Source organism: Crocuta crocuta, unplaced genomic scaffold (genome assembly GCF_008692635.1).
Source record: "Crocuta crocuta isolate KB4526 unplaced genomic scaffold, BGI_CrCroc_1.0 scaffold230, whole genome shotgun sequence".
NCBI lineage: Eukaryota > Metazoa > Chordata > Mammalia > Carnivora > Hyaenidae > Crocuta > Crocuta crocuta.
Window position 1 is genome coordinate 640,022 of NW_027527393.1, and position 19,147 is coordinate 659,168.

Genomic DNA, 19,147 nt, shown 5'->3' on the forward strand with positions numbered 1-19,147 from the left:
AAGGACTTCCTTAATATATATATATACTAATTAATTAATTAATATATATATTATATATATATAAAGAGTTTTCTGTGTAATGAAGAATATTTGGAATCAAATATGATATTCTGAAATAAAGACAATCACTTTAAATTCCATGAAGAAAGCATAAAAGGAGATACTGAGAGGGCTGGAGAAAAATCAGAAAATTAAAAACACAGAAGGAGAATGAGCAAATAGGAACAAAAATATTTTACATGTTCACATGTTCCACAGCACTTTGGTACTAATTTTTTACTAAAATAACCAAGATAAAATCATTTTGCTCATAAGTCACCTTTACCTTGTTAAGTTATGCTTTAAAAATAGGAATAATATCTTATCAACTACATATAATACAAGACCATGATTCAAAATCATTTGAAATAAAGAGTAAAGTGCAATGGTGATATGAGTTATTGAAGTCACTATTAACAGTATAATTCATATTTTAGAAGCTGAATTCTTTAATCATACTCACTTGAGGGTTTCTTTAAGGCAAAATTTCTGTATACTGATTTTGTACAGTTTTTGTCTTAAATCTACACAAGTTGATTTTGTCCCAAATTGAATTCTTTACATCCATTTCTATTGAACTTGGTTTACAATATATTGAAGTAATTTAGAATTGTATTAGTACCTTGTAAAATAATATCAAGTCCATGACGTTGAAATCTGACTATAATAACCTTCCTTTGATTACTCAAAGTTATTTTATGTACATCATCCTAATACTGAAATGGGGCTTATATAAATATAACTAAATATTTACTATATTTAGTAAAAAATTAGAGAGTAATTTATTGACTTTTACTATATCATGGAAATAAATTAGTAAGTCCTGATTAAAAATTACAAACATTACCCACACATTTCAGTAACTATAAATTTATTTTTTAGTTGTTAGTTCAATAGCAATTTTTAAAATGAATAAAAGTAGACAAATATGACATTTCAGGTGTATTTGTTCTATTTTTACTAAAATGTACATTTTAAAAACATAATGTGGTTATTCATCTTTTGTTCATTATATGCATCATAATACATTTTCTCAGTGTGAAGGTTATGTCCTCTGTATTTGTTCTCTTTTTGTCTTAAATCCTACTCTAACTATATACAGACAATGGAATACTGAGCCATATAAAAGACTGAAATCTTGCCATTTGCAACAACATACATGACTCAAGAAGTTATTATGCTAAGTGAAATAAGTCAGACAGCGAAAGGAAAATAACATATAACTTCATTTATAAGTGGACTCTATAAAAAGAAAACAAAACAAACAAGACAGAAATAGTCTCAAAGATACAGGAAACAAATTTCCTGATTACCAGAGGTGGGGGAAAGGTTGGGAGCAGGGCAAAATGGGTGAAAAGGATTAAGAGGTACAAACTTCTAGTTACAAAATAAATAAATCATGGGAATGTAGTGAATAGCACAGGAGGAAGAGTTGGTAATATTGTAATAACTTTGTATGGTGACAAAAAGTAACTAGACTTCTCAGGGACCATTTCATAATGTATAGAAGTATTGAATCACTATGATGTACACCTGAAACTAATTAGATATTGTGTGTCAATTATAGTTTGGTAAAATAAAATAAAATAATAGTTGTGGTGATTGCATTTAATTGACTTTTTATGCAACCCCTCCCTTGTCTATACATACTTGTCATTAAACATTAGGGAGAAAATGGTATGATAATATAAAAACTGATGAAATAAGGGTATGATGATAATAAAATCTATCTTTTCCAAAATGCTTTCTTTTCCACCACCATTATCTATGACCATGAACTAGCTTGCGTTAGACTGACCATGTGGCATGGGATGATAAAAAAGGATTCCTGGAATGACGGTAAAAGAAAAGGGAAACTCTTAGGTAGATATGTCCAGTGATCAAAGACTGAAATGCAAATCAAGTGATTTTGGTGGAAATTGAATTATTTTTTGTTCATATGTATATATTCCACATGCATTTCTTCCAGGGGAAAATTTTTGAACTGAACTTCCTTAATAAAAATGTGGAAATTTGTAATATGCTTGTCTATTTCTCATTTTTAAAAATATTTCTGTTTTAGATTGGCAAAAGAATAATAGCATCATTGAATATTTAAGTTACGTAATGGCATCAAATCATTTCACCTTACATTGTTGTGTAAGTGTCCACTCCAATCACCAATGAGATCATGCTAAAGAAATCTAGAGTTTCTTTAAAATAAATTAGTGCTTAGGTAAATTTACAGGAATGTCATTGGTTTTCACAATCAGTTCATAATACAATGTAGCAACATTTTGCTATCTATTGGGCACTTAACATTACATGTAAGAATTCTCTTGCAAGGCAAGATATCCTGATTTACATATTATACCAAGATAGCATAAAACTGTATATAGCACTGAAATAACTACTAGCATAAGTGATGATAAAGTTTTAAATATGATAATACATTTCTAAACATAAAAGCCTTAACAGGTTTGAAATCCATGTTGCTTTAAAATACTTTTAAAAAAATCAAGTATGCCTATGTGTTGAGAAAAAAAATGTCGTGCTCTTATGTTTCATTAAGTAGCAATTTTGTTTAATTTAAAATTAATTGCAAAGTTAGAAAAATATGACTTAAGGGTGTTTTTAATACATTGCTACACTGACTAATGAAGACTCTCCATGTGCCTTTCATTTCTCTAAGTCCTCTATTTGCCTTCCCCTCCTCCAGCTCACCCACTACCCTCCCAACCCCAACATATGTGTTACAAGTTCACCAAAAGGTTTTTTTTCTTCTAAATAAAATATTGCCAGTAAACTGGAATTTTTACCACTAAGTCCCTGCACATTAATTGGTCAATAGTTCATGTAGATCTTCTCCTCAGATATATTTCTAGCCTATTTCTAACATTCAGTATAATTGGTATAATTTCATGGTTTCACTACTATACTTATGTTCATCTTGACAATAGGAAATTCCCAGGATGATACCGTACCAATACAAGGTACTGGGATTAATCAGAAACTAAATATATTACATTAGACTAACTATATTTACTTATGCTTTAGGGAATATATCTTGGTGCATATCAGAATCTACATTACTTTGATCTTAGTATAATGGGAAGTCTGGAAGTGTTTGATTTAGATCAGATTTCTAATGCTGACTGTATTGCAAATCACAATAATTTTGAAGTTTCTTGACTACTCCATTTTTATTTATATAAGATAAAGGTTTAGGACTATAGTTTATCTTTAAGTTTCTCCTGGCTATTAACTTTGTTTAGAGTTTTATTGTATCCAAACTTAACAGAATGGCAAGCTATCACTGAGATATTTAAGTGTTTTTATCTTAAGTGTTTGGTTTTCATAGGTATTCTTTTTAAGATTCACCTTGGGATATTTATTAAATGCAGATTTTCCACTACAGACTCGTGGAATCAGAATAACATATGCATTTTAAAAAGCTTTCACAGTATTCCTGACATAGCTACTCTTGTCTATGTTATTTCATAGTAAATATTAGAATTTTGAGAAAATAGTCCTTTTTCCTTTGCTCACATGTATACGAGGGCATATAAAAGTTATAGTTTTAAAAGCCAGAAAAATAAATGATATATTGCTTTGTTGCAAATAACTGAATATGCAATAGGCAGATCAATGTGTTTTCACATTTCATTATACAATATTACCTTTTTGCTTTAGGGAAACTGGAAGCTTTACTTCTTTCCCCTTAATAGGCTCTAGAAAAAAAAGAGCATTTATTTGAAGACAAGATAAAAGGATTTGAGAACACATATATAATGGAGTCAGTGAGCTATCAGTAAGGTGAACTTGGGTGGAAATTATATAAATGTTTTCTTGTAAAAATGCTTTTAATCATACAGAGACAAGGAAACAACAGTAAAGAGTACAACAAGCCATCCTTTCTGATCATTTTCATTTAAAATAAATGTAAATTGTTTAATGAGTTACAATCTATTTGTTCATATAATGGAATGGGCTTTTGGATGGATATAAACTTATTTTAGCTGTAATTTTTGTAAAACATATGGCTTCTTGAAGTCTCCCCAAACTGTTATAATCAGCATTAACTTAGTTTACTTCTTTCAGGATACACGATTTTTTAAAAAATAAACAAATGGAAAACCCTGCATCTGTCATGTAAATGTGGTGCTTTAGTCATCAGGCTAACACATTTCAAGAATAAAACTGAAATAAAATACAAGAGACAATTTTATTTATAAACACCCAACATCTTAACAACGTTACCCTTAGTTTAAAAAAAAACAAAAACAAAAACTTCATTTATTCTACCAGGGTCAAATACAAAGTGACTCTAATCATATCATGTGTTTCAGACATATATGTGGTGATGTCTTGAATAGGATCATACTTCCTCAATAGCCTATGTAAAAGGAAAACTTTTACTCTTCTGCCTTCTCTGCAACATATCTCAGTAAACATTTTATAGACAAAAATGGCTTTTGATGCAGGGAGAAGAGAAGGGAAGGGGGGAAAATCTATCCTTCCATCCCTTTGTTCTATTCCTACCTATGGTTTTGGGGGAATGCAGAATATGACAGTAGGACTCGTAAATAAGTATCTCATTCAAGCAATCACTTAGAATTGAGTCCAGGTGACTTTGAGTCCAGGTGAATTGAGTCCAGTTTTAAGAATGGACATGGGAGTAATATTGAAAAGGCTGTGTCCCTCAAAGCAAGATTTTCTTGGTAGATAAACTATAGCCTTAAATATCCATATGTTTGCAGAATATTTTTAAATGGTTTTGATGGCAAGGAAAAGTCCGTGTTGCCATTTAATGTGCTAAGTATAATAAGAAGGGCCTATTTTTTTTTTTCTGTATTTCAGCATCTGAAGATGAAATCAAGAGCCATGGATTGAATAGACTGAGAAGCTTCATTAACTTTTTTCAAGCTAATGGGGGTAATTTACTGCTTTTGCATTTCCTGGCTAATCCAAAAAAAAATTAATGTATTGTGAAATGAGAAGTGATGGTGGGGACAGATTCCTAGTGGGGTGGGAGAGTGCAGCACCTGGAATTTCAAGTTCAAGATGCAGCATATTGATTTAAGTGGGAAAGTGTATATGTTTGCATGAGATTAAAGTAGTTATAAAATACAAGACTGAGGGAGAGGACCCACAAGACAGCTTTGACATTGACGGAGAAAGAAGGAAGAGGTGGAATGCAAATTTATAATGTATTTGAAAGTTATAAACTCATCCCTTTAAATGTGGAGAAAGTTTGTCGAAGTCGGACACTCAACCAACTGAGCCACCCAGGCCACTAAAATGGATTTTTAAAAAATGTTTTTAAAGTTTATTTTATTTTTGAGAGAGAGAGAGACAGCGAAAGACAGAGAGAGAGACAGAGACAGAGACAGAGAGACAGAACGTGATTGGGGGAGGGGCAGAGAAAGGGAAACACAGAATCTGAAACGGACTCCAGGCTCTGAGCTGTCAACACAGAGCACAACCCAGGGCTTGAACTCATGAACCATGAGATAAAGACCTGAGCCGAAGTAGGGGCTTAACTGACTGACCCACACAGGTGCCCTTATAATGTATTTTTTTTAATTGTTCATTTTTGAGACAGAGAACGTGCATGTGTGTGAGCAGGGGATGGGGGGAGAGGCAGATAAAAGGAGAGAGGGAGAATCTCAAGCATCCTGCACTGAGAGCACCGAGCCCAACCTGGGGCTCGATCTCAGTACCACAAGATCATGACATGAGCCAAAATCAAGAGTCCCACACTTAACCAACTGAGCCACCCAGGAACCCCAAAAGTGATTTTCATTTCCCAGTTCAATAATGGGAAGATGCCTTCTGCTCCCAGGCTGGATCATTGCTTGCAGTGACTTTCTTGAAGCTCATTTCCTCTCAGTGTCCTTTTTTACTTCATGGGGTTTTCACCTGATTAAAGGAAGTACAGCCTGGAGTAGGAAATGAGTGGGATATCAAATCTGATCAAAACTGTGGAGAATGTTATATGGAAATTCTGTACTTCTATATTAGGTAGGATAGGGATATTGTTGGCTTGGGTCAGCTATTAAGGTATTTTTTTTTAACTCATGTGTATTGTTTGTCAGGAGCAAAGCATTGGAGAGCACTTTTTGCTGTGATTTAACAAATATAGTAGTTTATTTATGTTTGTCCAAAATCCTACAGAAAGCCTTATAAATCTTGATTATCAAGATCTAGGGGTACTTAGTTGACTCAGTTGGTTAAGTATCCAACTTCGACTCAGGTCATGATCTTGTAGTTCATGAGTTTGAGCCCCGCATTGGGCTCTGTGGTGACAGCTCAGAGCCTGGAACCGATTCAGATTCTGTGTCTCCCTCTCTCTGTCCCTCCCCTGATCACCCTCTGTCTCTCTGTCTCTCTCTCAAAAATAAACAGTAAAAATATTTTTAAAAAATATCTGGAACATATTTAAAGGTGCTTTGATATAATGGAGAACTCTCAAATTCATCTGAGCAAGGAGGTTGTGGGAAAAAAATTCACAAAAGAATAGGAAAATGGTTTCAGGTTTTTAATCCCTCTACACTGCCCCAGACAAAGGCAGTAATAACTAGGGTGAGTGTCCACAGTGAAGTATAAATCATTGGGGTCAGTTTCAAAGTCCTCAGAAAACTTACCACATCCTTAGTTCTACCTTTTGTTTGCACAGGTGGGAATGGCCAGGAGAAAGCATGCTGATGACAAATAGATATTGGGGGATCATCAGGTGCATGGTCCTGAGCATCAGAATATAAGGAAAGACAAGCTCTGCTAAGAATTCTCTGGCATAAGATCCAAACATACACATGTCTGGGTCACAAAACTATAAAATACCTCTAACATCTGTCATATTACTCCAGTGCCAGAGTAACTTAAGAGTGCTACTATTGAATTTGTAGTAGAGGATAAATTAATTAATCTCTTTGTTGCCCTGTTTGGGTTCAGTTTGCAGTTCCTCAGTCCATGGGTGAATCTTCCATTCTCATATAAATCAGACCAGCTGTTAGAAGTGTCAATAAGATAGGGAATATAACCAATACCAGGCGTGGCTAACAATATTGTCTGGTTTCTGGATGCTCAAGGTCACACAAGCAGGCCTCTGCTCTCATAGGTGTGCTGAGAGGTCTTAGGTGAGTCCACCAGCCAAGGAAAGTCAGAAGCTGACCCAGCAGCAAAAGCCAGCAAGATGTGTCTTTCCCCTGCTCTTTTTCTTTGGAACAACCAACCCTACACCTCTATCTTCTTAAATAAAGGCACAGTCTAATTATGTTTCCCTAAATGCCTGATTAGCTCATGGTCATCATATTCCCAATAAATGGGGCCCCAAAGGATTTTTTGTGTAATAAGCCTGGGTTTATGAGTTGTAACATTGTTTCAGTATGGATTCTAATGTGTACATGCAAGTGGAATCCGATAAGACCTGGCAAATGTAGGCAAACTTACAGCAGCTTAACAGAAATAATTCACAAAATACTGTGACTCCAATGCAATAACTGGATTTTTAGCAAGTGGAATTGCTGCATTCTGATTCTGCCACAGCTCAGCAGTAGGCTTCAAAGAGCCTCTTCAAATACAGTAATACTGCAGAGGTGTTAAACGTCCCTGAAATTTTACCTATATATAATACATAACTTTTTTCTTTGAATTTTTTTGTAATGATAAATTATATTCAGAAAATACAGGGAAAGTGGCAATAAAATTCTTCTAAAATAGTATCTAACTTATACATAACAAAGACATTTGACGGCATTAACACAATTGAATAATACAACAGGTGCATTTGAAATAGTTCTAAATCAATAATCATATGCAGTGAACCTTTATATACATAATTTTCTAGTGAGTGTGGAGACATCTTGAAAAGTACACGATTTAACATTGAAAACAAAGTGTTCGCTAGGAAAATGCTTGTAAATTGTACATTAATAACAATAACAACGAAAATAGAAATTACAGGAGTCTGCTTAGTGAAGTGGTCAGTGTGGATTTAAATCCCCCAGATAATATTTTCCAGGACAAATTTTTACAACTACCATTTCCAACTAGCTTAAGCTTTGGCACAAGTGAAGTATTTTAAGTAACAGTTTAAATCTTTGATAATTATCAATGCCTCAAAGGTTGTTTTAGAGGTAAGCTCCAATCTTTCTTTTGAACTGCTTTTATTGTGAATAAATAATTATGGTCTAAATATTCCTGTGGCATAATTGTGAACCAAAATAAATGCATCTCATACTTCATTGGAAGGGGGGAAGGTTTACTCTGTGCTAATTACGGTTTGCAAATCATATACATATATGTGTGATATACATATCTCTATATATCTATATCGCTATCTATCTAGTTATAGATATCTCTATATATCTCCATATATGTTTGGATTTTCCTGGTAGTATCTTTCAATGACACTTCAGTTCTCATACAATCAAGAAAAATAATCTCATTAACTGTTAGATAAAATGAGAAAGGAGACTGAGGAGTACAGATAATCACTGGAGAAAAAATAGACTAAACTCTTCTGTGGGAATTAAGGGGAGCCCCCCCAATAGCAAAAGGACCAGGGCTATATTTTCATATATTTCCATACTACAGAGCCAATGCATCTGTGTCAAATAGATTTTTCAAACTTAGGTAATGAACTCTACACTCAAAGCAAAATTGCTTTGAAGAATAGAAATATAAGAACCTTATTTTAAGGAACAAGCGGTATCTGTATTAAAATGAAGAGATGGGCTTTAGTATCTGAAAGACTTACTTGGATTCTTGTCTTCCCCTCTTACCCACAATGTGATACTGAGTATCTTATATTATCTATGCTTCAGCTTCCCTGTTTATAAAATGATTGACATCTCAAGCACAACTTGCTAAAGCGAAATGTGTAAAGTAGATACCAAACAGCAGATGCCCTGCTTTGCTCAAACAATTCTTACACATTTTTCTAGCTAATTCTTCATTGTTCTTACTTGAGTTTAATAAAACTTCTTCAGGAAAGCCTCTTCAGATTCCCCACACTTGACTAGAGCACCCTGTATATCTCCCCTATAATTCTTATTTCTTTAATTAATTATGTAATTAATACTGTGAATTCCATGAGAGCAAAAACCATGACTTTCTTGTATTCCTGATGTCTGGTGAGTACATGTTCTGATTATTGTATGTTAGATTCACAAAAAAGTAATTATTAAATAGATGGCATTTCAAATAATTGATAAAACACACATATACATGTATATGTACACATATGTATTAGCTTATAAATATATAAGTGTATGAATTTAGATGAGAGAGTTCAGTGAAAGCTGAAATAGAGAAGGCTTGATGCTTTATGCTTGGAAAGAGACCTGGGATTTAGGTGGACAGAAAGGAAAATCAATCCATTCCAGAGACTGAAATCACAAAATTGAAATAAGAATGTCATGCTCTTATTCATAGCATGAAAGAACCAGAACAAGACTCAAGCAGACAGAACTTGACTAAGTGTCTTTGAAAAGAATAATTCAGAACTCTAATTCCAGAGTCTTCCTCCCTATTACTGGCTTTGCTACCTTCGTTTCTCCAGTGATTGACAAGTGTTTGGATGGATTCTGCACTAAATATGTATTTTATGAGTGAATAGAAAAAAGAGAATTAAAGCACATGGAGGCAAGTTCTTTCCATAACTTTCACTTTCCTTCTAACTTTTTTTTCCCTCTTTTCATTCTTTAATAAAAATCCTTTCTCTTTCTTTTTTCTTTCTTTTGGAAATTGTAATCAGAGCACTTTTTATGTCACAATGAACTAGAAGAAAATTTTTGAGGGACAAATAAATACAAGTTTTCAAATTTATGATATTATCTGTGCAGTTTGGGCTCACACATATGCAAAGGAGATGACTCTAATGTACTATGGACTCTTTCAGAGTTTTGCTAATAAGTTTCTAGTGTTATGTCAAATTGACTCTATTACCTTTATCCTTCAAAACTGAGGAAGTCTTCCCGGATTTTTCTTTTCTAATTTCTGAAAGAGGAATCATAGGGAGAAAAGGTTACAAAGAATCAGAGACAGAGAAAGAGAAAAAAACTTGCGAATTTTTTCATGTTTTGTTTTGTTGCTTTGTTTTTTCACTGGGGTTTAAAGACTCAGAGGGGATCTGAGTTGATATTCAAGACAGACATGTCAACTAGGATAAGTTGCCTGCAAAACATATGTAAAATATGCAAAAGATACAAAATAAACCCACAAGTTATTATCACAGTTGGAAGATTATGATAGACACATAAAAAGGTACAAATAAAATCCTATAGGCTTTGGAGAAAGACTATGTAATAATGGTAGCTAACATTGTCTATTTACTATATATAATAGGGAATGTTCTCTATTGTTTGGTCATTCAATGTTCATAACAACTCTGTATGGTAGGTAGATCCTGTTACTATTTCTGTTTTTCACCTTGAAGGATTAAATAACTTTTCCAAGGTCACATGGCTCATGACAAGAGACCTGAGATTTGAACTGATATTCTTCTGAACTCAACCACAAAGGTATTGGTTCTTAATAGCTAAATGATAGGACCAGGAAAACCTTTGGCAGGTGATACTGAGGCAGACCTTGCAGATAGAGAAGATTTAAAGAGATATAGATGAGGGGCGCCTGGGTGGCTTAGTCGGTTAAGTGTCCGACTTTCGCTTAGGTCATGATCTCGCGGTTCGTGGGTTCGAGCCCCGCGTCGGGCTCTGTGCTGACTGCCAGCTCAGAGCTTGGAGCCTGTTTCAGTCTGTGTCTCCCTCTCTCTCTGACCCTCCCCTGCTCACGCTGTCTCTCTCTCTCTCCTAGAAATAAATAAAACATTTAAAAAAAATAAATTCTGGTTTTACTTTATAATTATGATGATTTTAGGCTGTGTAGCCCAGCTGCAAAGAGTAGACTCTGCATATACCTTGATATTCTGTCTCCATTATATGTCAATAATCTGAATACTGATCAGAATTCTGGGGAGTACTACAATGGGGTGCATATTAGTCATTTAAGTTTATCTCTGCCCAGCTTTTTGCAGAAAGATCAGCGCATGCAATGATTTAAAAAAAGAAATTAATCACTTCTTTAAATATTTGGGAGCCAAGGTAAACTAGGACCTCCTAGGCAGAGAATTAGCTACTGAGCCCTAAATCTGCTACAAAAGATTTTGTTTTGCAAAGAACTTTATTAGCCATGAAATTTTTCTCATCTAATCATGTTCAGCCAAGCTATCAAAGTTCTCACATTTGTATAAAAAATATTATTACGTAATTTGCTTGGGGGCAGGTAAAGCTATGTCTTGGTCATCCTTGCATTCACATACAAAGATAAAATGTTATTTTATATCATTAAGCATTTTACATATGATTTTGCTATGAATTGAATGTCTATGTCCTTTCAAAATTCATATGTTGAAGCCTAAAACCCAATATGATGGTATTTGCTGGTGGGGCTTTGGAAAGGAATTAGGTCATGAGGTCAGAACCCTTATGAATGGGATAGTGCTCTTGTAAAAGAGACAAAAGAGAACTGATCTGTGTCTCTGTCTCTGTCTCTGTCTCTGTCTCTGTCTCTGTGTCTGCCTCTGTCTCTCTCTCTCTACCAAATCAGGTATGAGGGCATCTGTCTGCAAACCAGGAAGGGATCTCTCATCAGGAACCAAACTGACTGACACTTTGATCTTGGACTTCCCAGCCTCCAGAACTGTGATAAATACATTTCTGTGTAAGTCACCCAGTCTGTGCTACTTTTGTTATAAGAACCTCGAGCGGACTAAAACAAATCTCTTCAATTTCTCTTTCTTTCAGTGAGTTAGGTATTATCTACATTTCATAGTTTGACAGCCGAATCTAAGAGGGGTAAAAACGTGCCCAAGGTCACAGCTATTAAGCAGTAGTGGGGAACTTGAACCCAGACTATCAAACTACAAAGTTAGTGCTAGATACTATGCACTGAGAGAATAATGGGTTATAAAGTAGTAGACAGCATCTCAGATTCCCCCTCAGAATGACCAGTGAGCATGTATGCATCACTACCTCATATCAATGTTATCTGTAACTACCCATTTGCCATAGCTTTCCAAATACTTCTGAAGCAGGACCGTGTCATCTGGCACATACTAACAATTCAATAACTATTTATTGGATAAATTAATAAATTTGCCAAATTTTGTGCTAACCACACATTATTAGGAAAATTACTCTTTAACATTTACATTAAAACGTAATAATCATTATAATCACCTTCCGTGGTTAGTTATTATCCAACTTTTCAATCCCAACCTGGCTAAAGTATCGAAGTAAAATGAAATTGTTGATATTTGGCAGTTTTCATGGGCAAGAAAGTGTATATTTCAACTTAATATCACCTACCATTTTTTTCTGGGAAGTTTAAACCTAACACTTTACTTTTCATTATTTAAGAAATTTTAGATGGTGAATTTCCAATCTGAAACACATATACTTATATACCTATTTCAATGTTTACAATGAGCTCTAATCATCTATTCATTTTAAATATGATATAGCCTATTTTAATTACAATAATACTTATTATCTATAGTCCGTATTGTCTTTTGAACTTCTTTTCATAATTAGAACTTTTCTTCTACAAACACATTTATGTGAGTTCTTGTAAATTAGTCACATAATAGTTTAAGCACTCAAACATGAAATTTATTTTATGAAATGATGCACAGAAATTAAAAAAAATATAATTGAATGTAAGAAAATTGTAAACTTAAAAATTATTAATATAATAAAAAGTAAGTAGAGTTTTTTATGAATCCTCCCATTATTCATGATATAGAATCTCAAAATATACTTTGAAATTCACTTTGTGGACTAATTTATTGAATTTATATACTTTTGAAAAATTAATGAACTCTAATGATTTTTACAGCAGATTAAGGTTTGCAGCAAAATTGGATGGAAAGTACACAGGGCTCCTATATACCCCCACCCTTAACACACACAGCCTCCCTTATCATCAACATCTCTCATTAGCATGATACATTTGTTACAAATCAATAAGCCAATACTGATAGATCATTATTAACCAAAATCTACAGTCTACATTACGGCTCGCTATTCATTTTGTTCATTCTATTGATTTTGACAAATTATAATGACATATATCTACCATTATAGTATGATATAGAACAATTTCACTGCCCTAAAAATTCCCTGTGCTCCATTGACTCATCCCTCCCTCTACTGAAACCCCTGACAGCTACTGAACTTTCTACTATAGTGTTACCTTTTCTAGAATATCATGTAGTTGGGCCTATACAATGAGAAGACTTAAGATTGACTTTTTTAACTTAGAATTTAAGGTTTTTCTGTGTCTGTGACTTGATAGCTCATGCATTTTTAGCACTGTAAAAAATATTGTATAGATATATCATGGGTTAAATGTCTGCATCCCTATAGAACAATAGATCTATTGGTTCCAAATGTTAGCAACTATGAATAAAGGCGGTATAAATATTTGTTTGCAGATTCTGCATGGACACAAGTTTTTAAATCATTTGGGCATACACTAAGAAGTATGATTGCTGGATCGTATAGCAAGAGTATATTTAGTTTTATAAGAAACCACTATACTGATTTCCAAAGTGGCTACACTATTCTGTATTCCCTCTGACAATGAATAAGAGTTCCTGTTGCTTCACATACTCCTCAACATTTGATGTGTTTAGTGTTTTGTATTTCTGCCAGTCCAACAGGTGTGCAGTGGCATCTCATTATTTTTTATTTGTAATTTCCTAATGATGTATGACATTGAACATCTTTTCATATGTTTTTTTGTTATCTGTATATCTTCTTTGGCAAAGTATCTGTTCAGAAGATTTAATTTTGATGAAGTCCAACTTATGAATTTTTCATTCATGATTATTGCCTTTAATGTTGTACCTAAAAAGTCGTTGCCAAAACCCAAAGCCACCTAGATTTTCTTATGTTATCTTCTAGGAGCTTTATAATTTTACACTTAGGTCTCTGATCCACTTTGAGATGATTTTTTGAGAAGGTTGTAGAGTCTGTGTCTAGTTGTTCCTGGTTCTGCTTCTTTTCCTCCTTCTTCCTCTTCTCTGGCCTCTTTTCTTTCCCCTTCCCCTTCTCCTTCCCTTTCGGCTTCCCCTTCCCCTTCTCCTCCTTCTCTTCTTCATCATTCTTTTTCTTCCGGTTCTCCTCCGCCCCTCCTCTCCTCCGTCTCCTTCTGCTTGTGGATGGCTGACTTTTCCCACACAACTTGTTGAGAAGACTATATTTTCTCCATTGAACTGGTTTTGCCTTTTTGTCAAACATCAGTTGACTATATTTTTTTGGGTTTATTGCTGGGCTCTCTATTCTCTTCCATTCATCTATTTGTCTATTATTTCAGCAACACCATGCTGTGTTGTTTATTATAGCATTATAGTTATAGTTGAGATAGTAGTGTCAGTTCTCCAACTTTTTAATTCTATTGTCTTAGCCACTTTGGGTTTTTTCCTTTTCCATATACACTGTAAAATCAGCTTGTTGATCAGTTTGTCAATATCTAGTGTGATTTTTATATGATTGCATTGAATGTATAGATCAGTTTGGGAAGAACTGACATCTTAGCAATTTTGAGTCTGCCTACCCGTTACCATGAAGTAACTCTCAAGTATTTGTTTCTTTTATTTTTTCATTTAAGTTTTGTAGTTCTCCTCATGTAAATCTTACAAGTATTTTATTAGATTTATATCTAAATGTTTTCTTTGTTGTTGCTAATATAAATGGTGTTGCATTTTCAATTGTATTCACTCTAATTTTGCTGGCATATAAAACAGCAATTTACTTTTGTATTAATCTTGTATCCTGAGACCTTGCTATAATTGCTGATTAGTTCCAGGAAGCTTTTCTTGATTCTTTGGGATTTTTTCATACAGACAATCATATCATATGTTAACAAAGAGTTTTATTTTCTCCTTCCCATTTAGTAAAGTTTTATTTCCTTTTCTTGTTTTATTTCATTAACTGTTATTTCTTTTTTTTTTTTTTACAAATAGTTTATTGTCAAATTAGTTTCCACATAACACTCAGTGCTCATCTCCACAAGTGTCCTCCTCCATGCCCATCCCCCCTCCCCCCCACATCCATCAATCCTCAGTTTTTGTCAGCATTCAAGTGTCTCTCATGGTTTGCCTCTCTCCCTTTCTCCCACCATTTCCCCCCTTCTTCTCCCCCTTGTTCCTCCGTTAAGTTCCTCCTAATCTTCCTATACATGCAAACATATGATATTTGTCCTTCTCTGCCTGACTTATTTCGCTCAGCATAACACCCTCAAGGTCCATCCATGTTGCTACACATGGCCAGATCAGGAACACGACAGGGATGTCCACTCTCACCACTGTTGTTTAACATAGTGCTGGAAGTCCTAGCATCAGCCATCAGACAACAAAAGGAAATTAGCTAGTATTTCTAATACAATGTTGAATAGATGTGATGAGAGGTGATATCCTTGCCATTTTTCTTATCTTGGTGGGAAAGCCTCTAGCCACTCATAGTTAATCCTGATGTTAGCTGTGGGTTTTCAGTAGATGTTCCGTATCAAGTTAAGGAAGTTCTGCTGTATTTCTAGTTTGCTGAGAGGATTTTTTTTTATCATTAATGGATTTTAGATTTTGTCAAATGATTTTCTATACCTATTGACTTAATAGATCATGGGTTTCTTCTTTAGCTTGTTGATGTGATGAATTATATTAATTGATTTTTTGAATGTTGAACCAGGTTTGCATACTGGAATAAATCCCACTTGGTCATGGTGTAATTTTTTTTATTCACTGTTTGATTTGATTTGCTTATACTTTAGATTTCCATGATATATTTTTTAGAGAGTCTAACATTACTTTAAGCTTAGAGATGTATATGCACATGAAAGAGAATATTGAGGTTCAAGACTCTCAAAAGAGATTTAAGTGAGGTAAAACAAAAGCTAATGTCATTTCAACAAACTAGAAACTATACTTTATACAGTGCTTGTCAGTGTGACAAAGTGATCCCCCTATGAAATAAGGACCCTTGTCCATTTAGGTTCCTTCAGTTGAAACTTCACTCAAAAGGAGGATACATTTTTGTATTTTAAAAAGATTAACTCAATCTACTTGGTAAACATTTATTCAGTGCCTCTTTTGTGTTGGGAGCTGGAAAAACACAAATGGTTGCACTTAGCTCAGTTCATACTAAAATGCATCAAGACGGATGACGAGACACATATACAGGGCACTGGGCCCATAGTATATGAATTAATAATCTCTACCTGATGGAATGAGGAAAGATTTCACAGAAGCACTGCCATTTGTAGTGGATTCTGAAACTGGATAAAAGGTTTGTCATCAAAGAAGAATTTGAAAGATATCTCCGATATCAGCTAACCATGGAAGGTGAAAGTTCGTGTGGCTGAATCTCTGGATATACAAAGTAGGGAAGAACAAGTGAGAAAAAGCTTGAAAGTCACACCGAGAATTGGTGGGGAAGGGATCTACAGTATCCTATTAAAGAATTCACATCGATAGGCTTCCAGTGATGAAAAGTCTTTAAAGATGCTAAATCCAAGCATTCTTTCTGGCATCGTGTCAATGTAATTAATAAAGTTTTGCTCATAAAAGAATAGTATACATATTAAACTACCAATACATAGGAAGTCACTGTCAGTTTGTTTGGAAATAATGACAAAACTGAAACCACCCACAGTTGTGTTCTTCACGTTCTCCTGTCTCCAGGGGACAATATCTTCTGTTTCACTTTTTATAGTTTCTTCTGTGTGTGCGTTTCAAGGGCATGATTTCTACATCTTGGGTGCCATTGTTACTAACACTTATGGTTAAATCCTATTTAGAGAATCTTATGTCCATAAATTAAGTATCCAATAGCATGCTTTGCTCCAGAGATGTATTTTTTTTATTTTTAAGTACGATTTAAGTGTATATTTTGAAATGTAAACAGAGTAAATACTTCAAATAACATAATTCTTTTTAGTAGATTTATATAACATTTTTAAACATTATCATTTTAGAATCTGAATATGACTTTCTTGCATATACTTTGTAGAGATTGTACTTGCAGTCAGAAAAATAAATCTATTCTTCAGCATTTAGGGAAAAGTGGAAATATCTCAGGCACAGGAGGCAGTTTTTACAAATGAGAATTAGACAATATTATGACTGGAAGTTCTTCTAGAGATTGCTTAGTGAAATAATCTTGGCCTAGAAATAAAGGCTAGATAAAGCAGGTAACTAGCCTAATGTCACAGAATAAATTACAGGAAAGGTAGACTAAGCTATTTACTTTACATATATGTTTGAGATAGCTCTGTACTCTACTGTTCAAGCAGGTTAACATTTTTAATGACTGTTGGCTTTCATCAGTTTTTTTTTTCTTCCTCAAGGACCACAATATAAGTGCTAACCTTAAGTTAAGAAGTGTTCACCATGACTTTTATTATCAAGACTTTGAAGGACAATATTTATTTTGTATGGGTCATCTGACTAGTATTTTTTTATTCTAGTATCAGAATCAAATAAAATAAACCCCAAACTTTGCAAGTTATAGTATTGAAAAATTTTTTTAACTTATATTTTGTGATTTTTAATTCTGAAGATCTGAATTAATTTGTTACATTTTTAAAGAATTACTTTTATCACTTTATACTATATCATCATTCTATAAAAAATCGGGGGAGTAATAATCAATAAGACACATAAATTTTATGTAGACTGTTGATAAAATTTTCACATTCATTCTTGAAAATTATTTCACCTAAAATGAATAATTTTGTTTACAACAAGAAGAAGGTAACAATGCATTTTTATGTGGGGCTAATGATGTCATATGATTTTTGCAATTTGACTTTTAGAGAGTGGAGCTTAACAGGATGTTAGTTTTTACACAATTTTATTCAAAGTAGTGTATGCCAATGTTTTTTTCCTAAACAGGTCTTTAATAGAAAATTGATTTATAAATGAAAGAAAAGGCCAATAAAAAGAAAAAAAAAATCTCAGGAAACAACCCTTGTTCTAACCACTAAACTTCGCCACATAACTTATAATCTACTTTTTACTAAAGATTTCTAAGGGAAAAAAGATCTAATTTATATATGGCTTCAGGATAATAACAAGAGTGGAAGGAAATATTAATAGAAAATTAAGACATAATTAGCAGCTTGATATTCTTGAGTTTGTAAGGAGGAATTTTCTTGATGTGTTGTATGGTAAATACTACTATGCATTTCCACATTCCTTTACATAATCTATCCTAGGGTATCAAAGAAACAAAGTTGATTTTTCTCATTTGTGAACAAAATTTTAAACTTCAAGTATTTATGTTAAATAATTTAAAAATGTTTTACATGCCAAATCTGGGTGATGGTTATTGAAATTGTATATGAGGAAAAACAAGATTTGTAAAATAATTTCACTATGAGGAAAATAAAAATGACATATTACAGATTTAAGGATGACTTAAAGAACTATCAACATAATATTAAGAATGCATATTTTTGCTGCTTTAAAATTATGAAATTATATTAAGTATTGGTAAAAGAAATCTGAAGTTCATTACCATTAAATTCACAGATCATATGACAACTTTCTTCATATTTACAATTAGATTTGACTGGGCTTTAAGAAATGGTTCAAAATTGCATTCTATTATTTTTACATGAAGCTTTGTTTGAAGTTAAATCAAGACAAGGTTTGAGAATTATAAGTGTAATAAGAGCACACATTTGATGTAAAAAATGTGTTGCTTTTAAGAATCTAAAAGATGGAGGGGCGCCTGGGTGGCTTAGTCAGTTAAGCGTCTGACTTTCGCTTAGGTCATGATCTTGCGGTTCGTGGGTTCCAACCCCGCTTCGGGCTCTGTGCTGACTGCCAGCTCAGAGCCTGGAACCTGTTTCAGTCTGTGACTCCCTCTCTCTCTGACCCTCCCCTGCTCACGCGGTCTCTCTCTCTCTCTCCTAGGAAAAAAAAAAGAATCTGAAAGATGGTAATATTTCTGTTAAGAAACTACTTTGATAAATCGTGATAGGAGTAAAATGCAGGCCAAGTAGGAATGACACATTGCTCTTGGTTATGTTGTCTGTTCTGATAATTTCCAGTAATTCAGTC

General features: G+C 33.7%; 1 protein-coding gene across 1 annotated transcript in view; it reads right to left on the reverse strand.

Annotated features, from left to right (window-relative positions):
* Positions 1-19,147, reverse strand: part of TRDN (triadin) — a 338,537-nt gene that overhangs the window by 90,043 nt on the left and 229,347 nt on the right. The window contains exons 22-23 of the mRNA XM_077752724.1: positions 9,970-10,020; positions 3,699-3,749 (exon numbers count right to left, since the gene is read on the reverse strand). Of these exons, the coding sequence (XP_077608850.1) occupies positions 3,699-3,749; positions 9,970-10,020 (102 nt within the window). The remainder of the gene's footprint in view (positions 1-3,698; positions 3,750-9,969; positions 10,021-19,147) is intronic.